This window comes from Harmonia axyridis, chromosome X (genome assembly GCF_914767665.1).
Source record: "Harmonia axyridis chromosome X, icHarAxyr1.1, whole genome shotgun sequence".
Taxonomy (NCBI): domain Eukaryota; kingdom Metazoa; phylum Arthropoda; class Insecta; order Coleoptera; family Coccinellidae; genus Harmonia; species Harmonia axyridis.
Genome location: NC_059508.1, coordinates 8,616,449 through 8,635,449, shown reverse-complemented (window position 1 = coordinate 8,635,449; position 19,001 = coordinate 8,616,449). Strand labels below are relative to the sequence as shown.

At 32.9% G+C, this 19,001-nt stretch overlaps 2 protein-coding genes across 3 annotated transcripts in view; both read right to left on the bottom strand.

Annotated features, from left to right (window-relative positions):
* The window catches only part of LOC123686418 (DE-cadherin), a 28,962-nt gene extending 17,649 nt beyond the window's left edge, over nucleotides 1-11,313 (bottom strand). The window contains exon 1 of the mRNA XM_045626529.1: nucleotides 10,787-11,313. Within this exon, the coding sequence (XP_045482485.1) occupies nucleotides 10,787-10,853 (67 nt within the window). The 5' untranslated portion in view covers nucleotides 10,854-11,313. The remainder of the gene's footprint in view (nucleotides 1-10,786) is intronic.
* A 1,608-nt stretch (nucleotides 11,314-12,921) lies between these two features.
* Nucleotides 12,922-18,883, bottom strand: LOC123686416 (uncharacterized threonine-rich GPI-anchored glycoprotein PJ4664.02-like). 2 transcript variants are annotated; one of them, XM_045626525.1, is made up of 6 exons: nucleotides 18,707-18,883; nucleotides 16,622-16,694; nucleotides 14,624-16,143; nucleotides 14,025-14,458; nucleotides 13,663-13,812; nucleotides 12,922-13,608 (listed from the first exon to the last, which is right to left on the bottom strand). In XM_045626525.1, the coding sequence occupies exons 1-6, from the start codon at nucleotides 18,746-18,748 to the stop codon at nucleotides 13,428-13,430; spliced, it is 2,400 nt and encodes a 799-aa protein (XP_045482481.1). In that variant the 5' UTR covers nucleotides 18,749-18,883; the 3' UTR covers nucleotides 12,922-13,427. The 2 variants fall into 2 exon arrangements, with proteins under 2 accessions (XP_045482481.1, XP_045482479.1); XM_045626523.1 differs by lacking the exon at nucleotides 18,707-18,883 and adding an exon at nucleotides 17,446-17,574.
* Between the last annotated feature and the right edge of the window lie 118 nt (nucleotides 18,884-19,001).

The following is a 19,001-nucleotide window of genomic DNA, read 5'->3' as shown; positions in this document are numbered from 1 at the left end:
TGAATAAGACCTGAAAAACGTGGTTGAAATAATTATAAAAAGCAAAGTTTCAACATGCGACACTTCCTTTTCATTTTGTTGACCTCTTCAGATTATACTTTTTTGATTACTATTTGGACAAAAAAAAACACATATATTCGTAAAATAAATTACAACGAATAGTTTCAGACGATTTAAAAAATCTGCAAAATAGTCTAATGAGCATAATTTTGTATTTTACAGGCACGAATGAAAAAAAATACAACGGTGTCGAATCGCACGAACTTGATGGCAATTCTTGCTCAATGAAGTGATTGTGCAACGATCAATATTACTGGAACTACGTCCGATAAGGGGAACTTTTCCCTCTCAATTACACTCATGTTGAAAGGTTTGAATGAAATGAGTCAATTTTTTTTCTGGAATAATCAACGATATCCACAACCGGTATACCTATGCGGTTTCTTCAAGATTCATACGAAAGGTATGTTGAAAACGGATACGACAGGTCAAAAGATCCTATTTTTTACATGACTAAGAATAGGAAAGCCTCGCTCCCCTGGTTTTAAGTTTTAAGGCTTCGGACTTTTTGTCTGGTACCGATTCAAGACAAGTCGGCGATCTAATTGAGATTCGATGAATGAATGTTTGTAATTTAACCCTCCCCAATGTCTTTGTCAGAAAAGTATTTAATACCATCCGTATGGTATTCAATCACTTCAACTCGCTTGAATAATTAAAATAAATAGAAGTGTAGAAAGAAATCCAAGCATTCTTCACAGAATTTCAAAACTCAATAATTTGTTGAACCCCACTAGTGTTGTTCAATGAGTTTTGCCTGATTTTTTTTGTGTTGTATGTGAAGTTTTTTTTTAATCTGCCAATTCATTCTTTGTTTACAAGCCATAACGTATCGACGTATCACAGTATGTTGTACAATGAAAAAAATAAAGTATAGTGCAGTGATTGCATTTTTATTTTTGGAAGGTTTGAGCAAAGGAAATTTATAAACGAATGTTGAAAGTGTATAAGGACTCTTCGCCTTCAACAATGGAACAAATACTCATTTGTATGCGACATTCTCAGCAACATTTAGAGCGTTTTCAAAAGGATGAAGAAGATTAAACAGGCCAATTGAAAAGTCCCGGTCTATCATAGTAAAACACATTTTTTTTGCAAAATTCTGTTTTATTATACAACATAGTTGCCTTCGAGGACGATACAGCGATTATAGCGGTCTTCCAACTTTTCGATACCTTTTTTGTAGTACGATTTGTCTTTCGCTTCTAAATAGACCTCAGTTTCGGCGATTACTTCTTCATTGATGCTAAATTCCTTTCAAGCGAGCATTCTTTTGAGGTCTGAGAACAGGAAAAAGTCGCTGGTGGCCAGATCTGGCAAATATGGTGGATGCAGAAGCAATTCGAAGCCCAATTCATGCAATTTCGCCATTGTTTTCATTGATTTTTCTTCAAATGGGGGCGTCCTTTAACGATTTCATCCTTTAAACGATCCAATAACGCTTTATAAAAATCGCTGTTGATGGTTCTAATTGTTAGAGCATCCACCGTATTCACCAGATTTGGCCCCTAGCGACTTCCATCTGTTTCCAAATCTAACAAATCAAGCGTGGAAAGCGTTTTTCATCAAACGATGAGGTCATAACAGCTGTAGAAGCGTATTTTGCAACCCTTTCAGATTCTCACTTCATGGATCGAATTCATAAATTGGAATCTCGTTGAAACAAGTCTAGTGAAGTTCAAGGAGTGTATACTGAATAAAAAGAGCATTTCAAATCATAAAATTGTGTTTACTTATAGAACCGTAAAACTTATTGAGCAACCTAGTATATCACTCAATATATTCATCATGTTACTTCATGAAATGTTTTTTTGGCACAGATTTTCAAATTGAGAATTCATGATTCAGAAACACAATGGTAGTAATTATTCTGAAAGAATGTACGTTGATTTTCCAATTAATATTCACAACAAGCATCTTGTTGATAAATACGTGAAAAAATGTTGGCATATTAAAAGACGTAACTAGTTGTATCTTCGTAGCAAGCTTAAACATTCAAGAAATGTTCGATTACTCAACAATTGTCACTTTAATAGGCTATTTGACAAAATTCTCAAATCCTCAATTCAATCAAAACATTTGATTTGATAGAGTTTCATAGTGAAATAGTGTTGACATTTTTTCGATAGCAATCTGTTTGAGGTAAGAATTCAATGGTGATTAAAATTTTCAATGACCTTTAATATAGAGAAAAGGAATATTTTGAAAATTTCAAAATGAATAATAATAATAATAAATGCAAATTACTGACGTTTCACTGCAAAAAAATGCAAGTCCGTCCATACCAGTTCCTTTCAGGTCATAATAGGTTTGAGTTATAAGATATTTTAGAGCTTTTTTGGCACATTTCATAGTATGTAAGGAAATAGGCATGAAAAAATCATTGGAAACATTGAACTAAAACTTTTCCGTCGAAGACAATCAAGTAACGTTAGGAATAGGTGTTTTTTCAACGGAATTACTTTTATGTCAATCGAAACATTTCGTGTCGAGATACAGTTAAAAACGTTTTTTTCCTGAGAAGACATTCGATTTAATTGAAACCATGTAATAGCTGTTATTATATACTTGGCATGATATAACGCTTTGTGATTTTCACAACTCAGTAACGTCAACTCTTAAATAATGAATTAATTGAATCAAAGCAAATTTTAAACATTATGAAATATAAGATCTTGTGTCTTTGAAAATACATTCGCCTCTCAAACTCAAACTAAACAAACATGACGGACACTTTGAAACGAATATCGTTGTTAGAGTGTTGAGATTTTGGACTGATTTAATTTGTAAACAATTTCTTCATTCACGTCCTTCAAGACTCTGGTGTTGATAAGTTGAATTTGAAGCTGGTAAGACGCCGAATGAATCAATCTTTTGAGTATTAACGCCTTTTATCTTGCAGTAATAGATACTTTGTGAAACTTTCGCTTTTGGTATATAATTTCCGAATATTAAACTTAAGAATCGATTTCAATAACAGGCCAATTGAAAAGCCCCCGCTCCAGAGTAAAACACATTTTTTTTTGGCAAAATTCCATATCATTTTTGTAGTACGATTGTCTTTCACTTCAAAATAGGCCTCAGTTTCGGCGATTACTTCTTCATTGGCGCTAAATTTCTTTCCAGCGAGCATCCTGTCTGAGAACAGGAAAAAGTCGCTGGGGGCCAGATCTGGCGAATACGGTGGATGCAGAAGTAATTCGAAGACCAATTCAAACAATTTTGCCATTGTTTTCATTGATTTGTGACACGGCGCATTTTCTTGATGAAACAGCACCTTTTTTTCTTTAAATGGGGCCGTTTTTTTACGATTTCATCCTTTAAACGATCCAATTACGCTGTATAATAATCGGTGTTGATGGTCTGGCCCTTTTCGAGTTTATCAATGAATATCATACCTTGCGCATCCCAGAATACTGATGCCATAATCTTGCCAGCTGACTGTTGTGTTTTTCCTCGCTTTGGATTCGGTTCATCGTGTGCAATCCACTCAGCTGACTGTCGATTGGACTCCGGAGTAAAATGATGGAGCCATGTTCCATCTATTGTCACATACCTTCGCAAAAATTCAGGTTTATTGCACTCAAACAGCTTCAGAATCATTAACACGTTGTTGTTTTTGATCGGTTTTGAGCTCGCGCGGCACCCATTTTACACACAGTTTTCTCATGTACAAATATTCGTGAATGATATGATGTACACGTTCAGATGATATCTTCATAATGTCTGTAATCTCGATCAACTCCACTTAACGGCCATTCAAAATTATTTTGAGAACTTTTTTGATTTTTTTGTCGGTGAGAGCCTCTTTTGAGCGTCCACTGCGTTCGCCGTCTTCGGTGCTCATTTCACCACGTTTAAACTTGGTTTTTTCTGTTCAAAAAGCAATATTTCATCAGCACACGAAATTATTGTTTTTCCATCTTCAAATAACAAAAGTAGCTACACTCGCAACGCAATATCTCACAAACAAATGGTCTGACTGCTGTCAAATTTTGTCACGTATCAGAAAGGGGACTTCTCAATTAGCCTAATAACTATATACTAACCACTACTAACCGACAACATTGTTGTCGAAAGGGCGTTAAACAGGAATTGAGTGAAGAGTGTTGTTACTTCTCTATCTTGAGTGCAATAATATGCATTGGAAACATTTCATATTAGATCAAGTGCCTCTTCCAATAATTTTATATTTGATAGCTTTCGTGGAATTTTTCTTTCTTCGATTCAAGACTTTCCAAATTTCAAAGGGGTGTTTTCAGAAATTATTATTCAAATTAATCGACGAGTCAAGTGAAAACCTCTTTCTAGATGCAAATCAAGCGAAAAAATCATTTTTCAATTATTATTCAAAACGGTTGGAAAATTCTCCAGACTTTCAGGCAACTTAAACATGATCTGAATGATGCATTACCGGCTCTGGTTGTAGATTGTAAATCACTTCTGGGAAACAATAAAAACAGCAATTTATCCTGTAAAACTTCGGGTGCATTGGTCTCTACTGAACGCAATATCCGTGCATGCAGAGTGAAGTTGCAATAATTCATTGTTGCCACTATAAATTATCGCCTAAATTTGTATAGGAATGCATCTCTCGATTCTACCTTTCACAATCCCAATTTTTGTGTGAAAATCAGTTGCTATCCGGTATTGATCCAACGAAAAATATAACCGTGACATCTTAAAGGCTCGATATCATGAGAACTTGGTTCTTCTTACGGTTATTGATGAAAATTCCAATATTTCAGTAACAACATCAATTTTGCGTGTATTAGACCAATTGAAAAGTTCTCGGTCTGATGCACAGATGGTGTGCTAGTATTAAATCCATATGATTTTTAAATAGTACCAACCTTCAAACGATACGTGTCAAAATTTGACAGCAGTCCGACCATTAGTTTGTAAGATATTTCGTTGTGAGTGTAGCTACCTTAGTTATTCGAAAAAAGAATTTCGTGTGCTGATAAAATATTGCTTTTTGAAGGGAAAAAATACATTTGAAGCGAAATCTTGGCTTGATGACAAATTTCCGGGGTCTGCACCAGGAAAATCAACCGTCATTGATTGGTATGCTAAGTTTAAACGTGGTGAAATGAGCACCAAAGACGGCGAACGCAGTGGTCGCCCAGAAGAGGCTGTCACCAACGAAAAAATAAAAAAAGTTCACAAAATAATTTTGAATGACCGTAAAGTGAAGTTGATCGAGATAGCATACATTGTGAAGGTATCATCTGAACGTGTACATCATATGATTCACGAATATTTGAACATGTGAAAGCTGTGTGCAAAATGGGTGCCGCGCGAGCTCACAATCGATCAAAAGCAACAACGTGCTAATGATTCTGAGCAGTGTTTGATGCTGTTTAAGTGCAATTAAACTGAATTTTTGCGTCGATATGTCACAATGGATGAAACATGGCTCCATCATTTCACTCCGGAGTCCAATCGTCAGTCAGCTGAGTGGACTGCACACGATGAACCGAATCCAAAGCGAGGAAAAACAACAGTCAGCTGACAAGATTATGGCATCATTATTCTGGGATGCGCAAGATATAATATTCATTGATAACCTCCAAAAGGGCTAGACCATCATCAGCGCTTATTATATAGCGTTATTAGATCGTTTAAAGGATGAAATCTTTAAAAAGCGGCCCCATTTGAAGAAAAAAAGGTGCTGTTTCATCAAGACAAAGCGCCGCATCACAAATCAATGAAAACAATGACAAAATTGCATGAATTGGACTTCGAATTGCTTCTGCATCCACCGTATTCGCCAGATTTGGCCCCCAGCAATTTTTTCCTAATCTCAAACCTCAAAAGAATGCTCGCTGGAAAGAAAAATGGTATCTAAAAGTTGAAGATCTCTGTATCGCCCTCGAAGGCAGCTATGATGAATAATAAAATCGAATTCTGTCAAAAAAAATGCGTCTCACTGTGGTAGACCGGGGACTTTTCAATTGGCCTGTTATTTGCCAGATACGACACCGGCAGACTTTTTCTCTTTTGGGAATATCAAAAAGAATTCATGCAAGTTATGTATTGTCTGCATATTCTTTGCTTGAAACGAGGAAATAATAAACCATAGTGCGAAATTTGCAGTGTTCCTGAGATAATAGTACATTGAAACACAAGTATTACTATATGCTTCAATTTGTCCAGAGTGTGAGAAGTTGACAAAGAAGTAGTTTCTACTTCTCTTTAAAGTAAATATGTTAATTTAAAGTGAACAAAGAAACATCTCATGTTAGTAATATCCAGATCATTCGCAGAAAGTGTTTACACCCATGAAACGGTGTTTTCACTTTCATAACTGTGTAAGTTACACAAAAATGAAGGTGATTTCCGAACAATGTCGCTCTGTCTCAACGGAGATTAAATCCAGTTTGTAGACTCGTAATAACATTATCGTTTGACCTATTCCTTAACTCAAAAGCCCAACTCAAACAGACACATCTCGGGTATGTAACGAAATCCAGAATGACGCGCTCTGATCGATTGAATCACAAGGTAAAGATCGACCAGAAAATTCAATATTTGTATCGAGATAATTTCACATCAACCTCCGCCTGAATGAATAACCACTGCTTACCGACCGCCATGGACTATTTCCAGGTAACTGTACACGCATTTGAGTCATCCAAGGAGTCACGAAATGAGTAATCACCGAAATGCGCAAGTTTTTACACTCCGGTTTTCACCTTTTCCAGTCTCAAACACAAAACAATCAAACAAACTTTTAGATAAACTATTCAGTCAATTTTATTGAGCACATAATAAGGGGTTATTTACAATTAGCAGAAATACTCAAGAAAAAATCGAAGAGGCCACGCAGTTGTTGCACAACATGTCAGTGACTTCACTTGAAAATATAAGCAATCAATCAAATCAAAAAAAGTTACTCTAAATTAGGCAATCCTGTCAAAATTAAAATTCAATATGGCGGCGGTTGGCATAAAAGAACATAGTCGTATTATTGTTTTTAACACAATTTCTTCTGCATATTTCGATTGTATTTTCAACTGTAGACATTATTTTGAACTTGAACTAAACAAAATTCGATATTACTTGCATTGTAGTTAACTGTGGATATCCTCATTGCAGATACCGGGTGTCCCAAGTTATCGTATACAGGCAATATCTAGCTTATTTGACAAGATAATAAAAAAATTGCTTTAAATAACATCAAAGTACCTTTCCAATGATGTATAAAAAAGGTTCGTATATTTGACAGCTCTGTGGTAGCTACCCCTCACTATTTATTCTCAATTGGCACCCCCTGTATATTGTCAGTGAAAATTGCGTGTCATTCTATTTGGAATACAACGATAGCACATACTTGGTATTTTTTCAGTAATAACAACAAAAACATTATTATCTTGTGATTCCTCCAACGTTATTTAATTATCCTTATAAAAATGAAATTACTCCACCTATTTTTGTACAAATTTCACATATGAGAGAGTAGATGAGACCGATGTTTTTTATAACAAAAACTTGCTATTTCTTCGTTTCTTGAATTGCATAGTAGGTATTTTGGTTCTAATTCATACTTCACAAAATGTTAATGTTTTTGTTGTTATTGATAAAAAAAATACCAAGTATGTGCTATCGTTGTATTCAAAATGGAATTTCCACTGACAATATAGAGGGGGTGCCATTTGAAAATGAAAAGTAAGGGGTAGCTACACAGGGCTGTCAAATGTACGAACCTTTTTTATGAATCATTGGGAAGGTACTTCGATATTATACAAAGCAATTTTTCTATAATCTTGTCAAATAAGCTAGATATTGCTTGGATACGATAACTTGGGACACGCGGTATAGTGTCAGGTTTACCATGTTATCTCTCCATTTTTTTGAAAATCATACTGCACAAAACCAACAGAAACTATTCAAAATACAGCTGTTTACCTGCAAACTGTTCTTATGGCTGTAACAATTTGTTATGCCAACAGACTCCATTTAAAAGACACGTTGTCTAGACTGCCTTATAGAGGGCGGTTTTTTAAAAATTATTAGTATTTCGAGCTTCATGCAAAATTTCATGTTGTTATAGAACTATCAACCATAGAAAGTTCAAGAAAATGCACACGTTTTGACATAAAATTGAATTCGTCGATGCAGGGTGTTTCTCATCACATTTGCTTACAGAGCTTTCTTTCGTATTTGATCAAATTAATATATATCGTTTTGGAAGACTAATCTACAAGGACTTTTATAAATGGGAAAATATTTTTTACACTAACTACCCTATTTATGAACCAACTTTCAAGCGAAAATTTATGGTCTCTCCTTCCGCCTAAGGGATGTCGAATTTTTTCACCCTAGAGCAGTTAAGTTTATTACAACCGTAAGTCCCTATTACACGCCTAATCACATAACACCTATTCATTTAACACTTGTCGCATTTCGTTGGAATGGAACAATAAAAGTAACCCCTATAAACTGGTCTCGTTTGTCATGCACTGATTTGCATAGAACAGGATTCAGTACTCCAGGTATAAATGCCAAAGCTTGCAAAAAAAAGAACGAACGTGGCGAAATCTCGATATCCAAGAAACCGAGCCTAATGAAACAAAGCAACCTCGAGAAAAATATTCAAAATCCTATCATTTTTACCGCTATCCAAAACAGGCACGTATTTTCGAAATTTCTACGACGTGTCAACCTTGCTAGAGCAGACAGATTCTCGGAAACTTTGTTGTTTTGAATTGTTAAATAGAAGAGCACTAATTGTTATGAATAACGTTGTCTAGTTTCAGTTAGAATTCGTAATACATATAGAAAAGATTAGTATATTTTATTTGGGACAATGAATAAATACAGGAAGGAACGGGAAAAAATCAACATCTTCAATAATGCTTTACGGAACCCTCGAAAGTTTTAGCCCCTTTTCTCCAGTTTTTATAGCATCATAAAACTCCTTCCATAAAAACTAAAATTTCCCTCAAAACCAATTGCAACTGGTCACATCTGTAATTTTTTTTTTCTCAAATATCACGTACAGTTTTTGTATTGATGTATTTATATTCAAGGAGCAGTCAGTTTTTACCTGAAGGTACAGGCCCATTCACTATTGTTACTTTCATCGGTGCTATGCTTGGAATAAATGCAATAGTGAAAGATATGTGAGAGATGTATGTACCTAATTGAAGATTATACTTTGGAAGACTATTCGTATCTTGAATGATATTTGATGGTTTTTAATGAATTTGCAGAAACATTCTAACTATAGGCTTCGAAATACACAAAGTAACAATAATGTAATAAAAAATACTTTCATATATTAAAAAAAATTACGAATCCGTTGATAATGTTTTAATGCATATAGGTACCTACATATAATCAAATATCCAATGAAGACGCGTTTCTAAACCAATCCATCGACTAATAGTATAAAAAGTCCAAATGTTTCGAGCAATATTGTAACCCCACCCTTTTATGAAATAACTAAAAAAAACATTTAATACTTAAATGCAGTCTACGGAATTGATCACTTCTCTACTTTGAAAGAAACGAGAGGACTTTTATATTGCCTTCATATAGGTTTAATACAATTTTTTAGGCCCCCTTAGTCTCAATCCTAAATATTCTAAAAATAACTGATAGGTACCTATAGATTAGAATCGAATAAAGAATCGGAACCTATGAATAACAAATTTTTACAAAATAACAGAATGGAAGTCCACAATAAAACCTCACCCTCATCAAGAATATCACAATTTTAATATTCTATTGAAGAAATCTTTTTCTATCAAGACTCGAGTTCATCCCTGATAAAAACCACACAATGGTGCTTGTTCACATAACAACAATCATGGGAAAATACATCAGCTCAATGAGATTCCTACCAAGCAATCGTTTGAATTGTCGATTGAAAGCATAATTTTATAGAGAAAAATGTTTTCTCATGCTATTGTTAACTGTCGTTAAGAAGTAATAGCTTTCTAACCGATATGACAGGGGATGTGTGAAAAAGGAAAGATTAAAACTATTTACAAAACAAATCTGAAATATTTTGACACATCATTAGGATAATGATATTTCAAAAATATACTTAATACTTGTATGCCCTATCACTTGGTGTTAATTAATATGTATTTTATACAAATATTACGTTAAGCAACATTCAAAATATCAACAAAAAATTCAAACAATATAATATTTGATAAAATTTTCTCGGGAGCATTGAAATTTTAAATACCACTCTTTCTAGTCATAATAAAAACAAGAATTTTCAATAGAAGATCAAAAAATTAAGTCCCTTTCCAATGGACATCAAGAGTACCAAGAAAATAAATTTACTCTCACGATGAATAAGAAATTAGTGGTAAACCTCGTAAAATAAAGGAAATTTACACCTAACATAAAAACAATTAATTGTTGATATTTAACTCTTATAAGCTTCAAATATATTTTACATTCAAATGTGAAAAAAATTACTTTATAATCATCTTTACGCCTTTAATGATGTTAATAATCATAAATTAGTTACAAGTTTATTAAAAGCATTAAGGAACGCCCAAACAAATTTATCATCGTTAATAATTCATAACTGAGATTTGGTTAATGTCATGAGGGCTAGATTCAACAAGTGCTTTAATAGGATTTTTGACATTCTTCACAACTACCTGAGGAAGCGTTGACCAGGTTGACCTAGCTTAAAATACAGTGCAGAAAGTTTTTGCCTCCAATTTAAAAAACAATACTATATTAATATACTAACCTGAAGTCAATTGTGCTCTAACAAAATAGAGAAATATACAAAGGCACGCTATTCTCAAAATTTCCATATTTTATCACTTTTTTGTCAGCTTAGCTCGTCTAATACACATCACAGATCTTATACGGTTTCAAGGTGGTTAAAATTGTTAGAAAAACTATTTCACTCTCATTTTGGGTTTATCACAGTATTTTTTCGTAGAAATAAGGCACTATAAAATACACTTAAATTAATACACAAAGAAATTTAACATTACAGCTACTCGGGACCCGCTGCTATTCACTCGGCACAGTGATGCCAACTCGTAAGAATTAAATAACCTTTCGACGTGAACTACGAAAGTAACCGAACAGTTCGCGACCTACCAATGGAGTTAATTTGAAATTTTGTACAGCTGCCGGCATTAATTTTGTACCGATCTAGGTATCTTTGCCAATCAAATTCGAAATACACTGAAATTTAAGAGATCATCCAAGAAAAACGTAGACAAACTGATAAGTTCTTTGAAAAAACGTTCGCCAGATTGGGAGTGGAGTAGCGGGACGCCTGCGCTCCTACGAGATGAGCTACATCAAATGAGTCATTCATCGTGTATTTTCATATTATTTTTTCTGGGAAATCACTGGAATCATAACTCAATGATGACTAAAAGGAACTGTTCTGGAATATTGAATATTCTATTATGAAATCGAAAATTCGCATTCTGATGAGGAAGGGATTTGCATAATAAATTTTTTCTCGCAAACTTTCCTACTAGAGAATGCACTCAATGCATTATCGAATAACAGTGGCGTCGCTACAGATAATTAATTTATAATAACTATAGTCCGTAAAGTTATAAAAGACAAAACAGGGTAGAAACTTTATAGTGGAGACAATGAATGAAATTGATTCATAATATCATAATCGATCGGTGTGAAGATATTCCTACCCTTGAAAGAATTTTTTAATTTCAATAGAATTTTTGAAAACTGAAGAACCAAACTGTCAATCTATGAAAATGTCCCTGTTCTCGAACGAAACATGAAATTTTATTATTGAAAAAATTAAGGAACCGAAAATATAATTTTCCATTGAACCCCTTATAAGTATTATTTGGTGTATGCGCGTATTAATGCGCATCCACCAAAAAATATGTTGAATATTTTTCTATTTCAAGAGATATGTATTATTTAAATCAATACTAAATTAGCTTGTCAGTGTATTAATGTTTATCAAGTTTGAAAATTAAAAAGATATTTCAGCCTCTTTGATTACTTTTTTTTTTCCAAAAAATATTTTAATCACTGAAAATTCAATTGTTTTTATGAGGAATTATATGCTGTATGGTATATAACACTTTCAGATTTCAGTCTTTGGTGAATTAAGACTTAATTATAAAATAAATCACTACAGGAATTATTCATATTTTAATGACTGAATTTATTAAGTCATACTGTAAATAAATGAAATGTGCAATTCCACATCAGTGAAGTACTAAGAATTTGAGGCAATCAACAAATATAAATAAAAGCAACAAGGAAATGGCTTTTTCCTTATATCTCAATTAAGATAATTATCCTGTATTAGGAAATGGTTATGCAATGATTGCAATTTCAGCTTAATCTTTTTTTATATGTATCTTTCATTCAATATGTTGGTATATTTGGATATAAGTGCGTTTTTTCAGATTAGGAGAACGCTGTAAGTTTGTATCTCCTAAATTTAAAAACTGAATATATCAGTACTAAATTATTGTCAAAGATTATACTTGAGAAGAGAGAACTTGTAGATTCTCCACCACAATAAAGAATTTCTGATCAACAAATTTCATTGAACAACCAACATATTCCCCAAAACTTGATTTACTTAGTAGAAGCCACTGTTTTTAGTCAATAGCAATTATAATGTGTTTAAAAATGTAAGTTATATCATGGTATAGCATTCATACACTGTGAGTAATGAACAATTGTGAAATTGCCTACTCTGCAGGCTACACATTTGATGAAAAATATTGTGTATAATTTGCTGTACCTAAAAAACTTTTTGAATGATGGTGATTTCAGATATATCTTTTCAGTTAATGCGAGATATTCTTATCCCAAAGATCAAATAGAAGGTATTCTTCAGAAAAACCCTGAATGTAATAAGAAAAACACTAGCGCTTATTTTTCTTTATTAATGCAATAACAAAATGTTTATATCTTTCAATTAGTCCTCAAATGAAAGGATCATACATATGACTCTGCTTATTGATGATCTAACTAACAAAAACAATTCTTCAAAGTGTCGAACACCTGGACACAAAGTTTATAAAAATTCAATCTTTCGGTATAATAAGACCTTTAAAGAATTGAAGAAAGATCGTCAATTGGCAGAGTCTCCAATTATATACCTATCAATTCAACCAATACAAAAATTATAATTTTAGTGAAAATATGTACAAGAAAAAAGCATTTCATCAATAAGTAATCTACACATGAGAAATATTCACCTATTGAATGATATAAAGAATTGAAACATCCTAAAGGAACAAATAAAATTTTATGTCTTATATGACAAAATAAAACAATTTAAAAAGATACACAATACATAGGTACAAGATAAATACACTGGACGTCATATCTGGTTAATAATAGCGGATAACATGTATAAAAATTCAAAATTAAAACTTTTTACCAGTAACTTCATCACACAGTGCTGCTAAATCTATGCATTCCTTTGTTTTTTGCTCTAATGAAGTTTCTAAACCTGCAATTTTGATTTCTAATCTTTTGACAATGGCTTTCAGTTTAGATATTTCACAATCAGATTTTTCTTTTTGTTGCGAGATCTCTATGTTACACCTAAAATAAAAAAAGTTAAAAAATGAATTAAAAAAAAAAAACCAAAAAACTTACTTGTCAATCTGTGTTTGGGCATGAGCTTTCAATGATTCATATCGTGCTTCTTGTTTACTAAACGTTTCTTCATACACTGAGAAAGCGTTCCTCAACTGCTCTTCATTTTTTTTGTAGCTGAATATTGCAGACTTGGCCTTCTCATATTTCCTATTGATAAAATTAATGTTGTCAATAACATATTAATTTGATGGTGGAAAATTGTCATGATTATAAGTTCAGTCCAATAATTACTCTGAGTCTAACCACTATTACATTGCAGAAGAAAAACAGATATGGAAAATTCAGATGATGAATTAAATTGAACAAGTATTCTATATTTCGTTATTCTTATATCTACAAGATACTTTGCTTGAACTTACTGATGTAAATCTGAAAACGATAACTCCAAATTAGAAAGATGCCTATTCACAGTTGCACTTTCTTCCTTCAACTTTTTGTAATCTGAAAATCGTGTAGCTATCGTTGTCTCATATTCCGCTAGAACCTTCAAGTAATCTTCTTCTTTGGCTTTAGCTTCCTTCAATGCCTCTTCTAAATCTTTCAGTGAATCTTTGGAATCTTTCAAATCCTTTTCATTGATGGTGTTTGCTTTTTCTTTCAATTGTTCCTTCAATACTTTTATTTCTTGCATATATTGCTTCTCTTTTTTCATTGCTTCCGCCTGAGTCTTCAATATTATTTCATCTTTTTTACTCATTTCAAGCACTAGAGCAGCTTTGGCCTGTTGTACAGCATTCAATTCTAATTTTGTATCGGAAAACTCCTGTTGCAATTTTTCATTGATCTCCTCCATCTGAAAAAAAAAAAATTATTTCAGCATTCACAGCTCAGAAAAGCACATAATTAAGTAACATAACTAATTGGTGATGAAACTAAAATTAATAACTCTAAATAATAAAAAAGTACTTGATAGATATGAAATAAGTTTTTTGATAGTATGTTTTTTCTTCAAACTCACCTTTGTCTTTGGAATGTTTGAAGTTACTTCAATATTCTCAACTTCTGGCTTATCTACTTTTTCTATAGCTAATGTAGTTGAAACATTTTTTTCTTCAGAACAACTATGTTTAATATCTTCACTAACAGTACTAGAGGTATTGACTTCTACTTCAGCAACCTTATTGATGAAAGAGTTGGATAATTGAGTTGTAGCACTAGTTGCTTCATAAGGTTGTTCTGGTATGTTTGGCAAAGATTCTTTTGAGGAAGCCTCTGGAAATGTTCTATTAAGATCAGATTTTGAAGTAGTTATTTCAATAAAAGCAGAAGAAGACGTATTCACTACTTCAGTAATACAGTCTGAATTACTTTGATTAATTAATAAGGGATTAGCTTCATTAGTGTCAGTATTGTTTTTCAAACTTTGACCATCCACACAACAATCATTTGTTATGGATTCAGATAAATGGGTAGAATTGAAAGATGCACTCAAAGATCCATTAGAACTATCAGATACTAATTTTGCAGTACTTTTTTCTAGATTTTCTACTGAACGATTAATTTGGGTGATATTCAAAAGGGACTCATCTAACTCTGATGAATTTCTTGAAACGTTCTCTATACTTTTAGTACAAGAAACATCCCTTTCTTCACAATGTGGGGGTTCACCCTGTGTTTTTTCTATACTAACTACAGGTAACTGAGAATCTTCTGTTGGCTCAGCTGGAAGTACATGAGAATCACTTAATAATATTTCATTTCTATTTTCTACTGACAACACTGCATCAGGAGGACTTTCAATTAAAGTATAATCAAATCTTTCACTTTGTTCTGAAACAACATCAGAATTTTCATGAGTGCTTTCACTATTCAACAATTCCCCACAATTCGATGTTTCTGATGAATCTACAAAAGTTCTTTCATGTTTTATAATCGTTAAATCATTGTCTTCTATAACCTCAGTATTATTCAATATAGTAGTTGTGTCAAGAGTATTTGAAACAATTTGAGTGCAATTTTGTGATATTTCTTCTGAAGGACTCTTCTTTATTTCTTGAAGGGATTCTTCAACAGCATAAGTAGAATTTAAATCTCCACTTACTTGTTCCACAGGGTTTGGATCATTATTAATTTCTTCAGTTTTCACAATTATATCAACACAGTCATCATATAAACTTTGTGTGGAGGCTTTCTGTTCGCAATTTGATAGGGTAAAATCTTGTTCAGGTCCATCCAATTCGAAATTATTCACTTCACTGGTCACAGTTGTATTTAATGCATTATTTTCATTCACTAAACATTCACTGTTATGATTCACAGAATTCAAATTCTCTTCAGATGTTGAATTTAAAACTGTATCAGATGAAACTGGCGATGTGATCAAGGGTGTTGCAGGCGAAGACCCTTCCGATATTCCGTTGCAGTTGACGTCAATGCCGTTAATTTCTTGACAGTGCGATTGGTTTGGTGTATTTTCCTCCGGCTCTGCGATCAGTGGAACATCGGGACTTTTGTCATCAGTTTTGGTTTTTTGAACATCTAGAAAATAACATAACCTTATTACACAATACGATGCAGACGTTTCAAGAAACGTCAAGGAAATGCCATATGGTCAGCAATACAGCATTTTGGGGATAAAGGTCACGTCATTTCACAAACACCTACATGACTAAGTTCATTTACCAATTAGCTCTTGCTATTTTCCACTTATTTTTCTTCGCGTAAACGTACTCAATTCTTATCGAAATCGATCTTTCTGCACGTACTAACTGACCGGCTACAATAAAACAGAAAGAAAGCTTTCAAGTGACTCATTCTTATCTAGGCGAAAACACAAGAATCTTAATTTGGAATTTGTGACACTCGTTTAAATTCCTTTTGTGAAATGACTAGACTAATATCGGAATAATTACTTCGGGTTATGAAACCCAAAACACGAAGCTTTAAGGTCCATTTTCGAATGATGACATTGAAACCACCCTAATGAGGGTTAGAGAGTGAATATAACGATTATTACCTTGACCTGCAAGTATGTTTTCCTTGTTGTCGTCTTTGCTTTGATCAGTACGCAGCGGAGATGACAGTTTCAGCTGAAATTAAAGAAATCCATATTCAAAACGTTGTTATTGATCAAATTTCAATTCATAGTGAGTGTTGCAGACAATGCCGCTGGCGCTATCTTGAACTTTCCAGAATAGGTATCCTATCAAACCGGCATTTATCTTGGAAACAGGCAGTATGATTTGTCTTTTGCTTGCTACATGTTTTTTTTTAATTTTTGTGTTACTGTGTGTATACTGTACATAATATAAATATTGTATTTCAATTGCTTTACGTGAAAACAAGCAGTATTTTTGTCTAAATGCAGTTTCGACCCCAAAACAATAGGGGAAATTTTGTTTATAGAGAAAAATCAAATCGAGGGTATAAAGAAAGGTTTGTTTATTTATGAGGTAGGAAACAACACTTTTCATGATAAAGAAGGTGTTTTCAAAATAGCTTCTGTGGAGAAAATAAATTATTCGAAAACCGATCAGACAGAATACTCATATAAAAAAAATCTGGAAGTGGAAGTTAATGAAATATGTTTTCGGTATTACCCTAACGGAAGAAGGAAAACAATGAAGATTTGAAGCAGTTATTAATCTTGGAAAGATATCCTTGTTGTCACAACATTCGGAAAGGAGATGATCCAACAATTTCGTGTTTTCTACGCATTTAAAAATATAAAAGCAAAATGGACGTTATCCAAAATTCAAGTATATCTCGTAATTAGTAATGTCACTGTTTTTACGCAGGTTTTTATAGTTTTTGTTTCCGCTATATACTTTGTGAACTCACCATCGTCTTCTTCAAATAATGCAATAGATATTTATCAGACCACATTTATTTATCGTTATTACGAATTCGAAAACACAAAAGGTTGGCCACAAGTTTGAAAGGAGACTGTCTGTACCCTTGAGATTGGGCACCAAAACGATAATACAGTAAAAATTCGTGAGCTATTTATAAATTCATATAGAGGACGTACACCCTCTAACAAAATTTATATTTAAATTCGGTTCGATTGTTGTGTTTGCTTAGAATCGAACTGAACTGATTGTTTAGCTTCGCTAAATTGGGAAAATTTACGATCGACAAGTTCCAATTACAAAATTTTACAAAATGTCTCAGTAGTAGCTTTCTTATGTTTCATATTTTTTTGTAGTGATACGAAAGTACGTCAAAGTAAATCAAAAGTTGAAAAACATTTCTAAACAATATTTTCAGTTGGAAGAGATATAATTTTACTGTTACTATATTGCGAAAATTTCGGTTTTTTTTTTACTTAGAAAATTTACATAAATTGATTTTCATAAATGGATAGACTGGCATTCAAATAAAGTTCTGAGACATGGATATAAAACATCAAATCAACTGAACATTCTTTGATAAGACTGAAAACAAGCTAATTTTTCCAAAACACCACCCTATTCTGTAAGATAGGAAAAATTTAATTTCTTTGTTACACTCTATCAATAATTTAACTAAGTTATCCCAGAACATATACCTATTGGTGAGTCAATTCTGTTGAATTGAACTATAAGTATAACTTCGTTGTGTCACATAGGTACTTAGCTGCTTGTAGAAAAGCTAGTAGCTATTCTTTATCTGAAGTTAGAATAACTTTAGTCTAGTAAGTTCCACATGATTAGAACAACAGTTTCATATCTGTTGAGAATTAGCAGAAGGGAACATGATTGTTTATGTACTCGATGAAATAAATTTCAAGAATCAACATGGTGCTGTTCGATGACTTATATCAGAGGAAGTTTCAAAACTCTGAATATGTCTAATTGCAGGGAAATATGATTAATTTTCATGCACAAACACTGTAGGTAGCCTTACCAAGGATTTCATTTGAAATACATAACTGACAGGTTATTGAATGCAACAGGTACCATCAGAAGAATTTCTTATGAGAAGGAATGATACACAGTTCTGTTATATTATCATTTGAACAGTTACAACTCTGTTGTACTTTAGGAATATCCTTTCAATTTCTACTTTGTTTCCTAGACACTCTGGAAATTAGTTCTTTCTGTAATTTGTTCCTACTTACATTTTGCATTTGCAGAAGAACCTCTTTAAGAACATTTGCCATGGTACACCTTCACAACACACTTATTGTAAAAGTAAGGGATGTTGTTATTGAAAACAATTGATCTTTTTTACATCCGACAAAAATATAGGAGTACTATGATTTTGATAGTGTGTACCACATGAATTGACGGTTACATATGGTTACATACAACAGAAAAAGTTAACCAATTAGATTCGACCGTTTATATCATGTGATATACAGTTGAATTTGAACTGGTAGAGAGTTGCCATCTAGTGAACATTTCTTTAAATGA

Coding starts and splice junctions, on each gene's coding strand:
- LOC123686416 (XM_045626523.1), bottom strand. CDS start 17,490: ATGTGGTCTGATAAATATCTATTGCATTATTTGAAGAAGACGATG. Junction 16,695..17,445: donor ATTATTTGAAGAAGACGATG/GTGAGTTCACAA, acceptor CTTTAATTTCAG/CTGAAACTGTCATCTCCGCT. Junction 13,813..14,024: donor TCGTTTTCAGATTTACATCA/GTAAGTTCAAGC, acceptor TTTTATCAATAG/GAAATATGAGAAGGCCAAGT.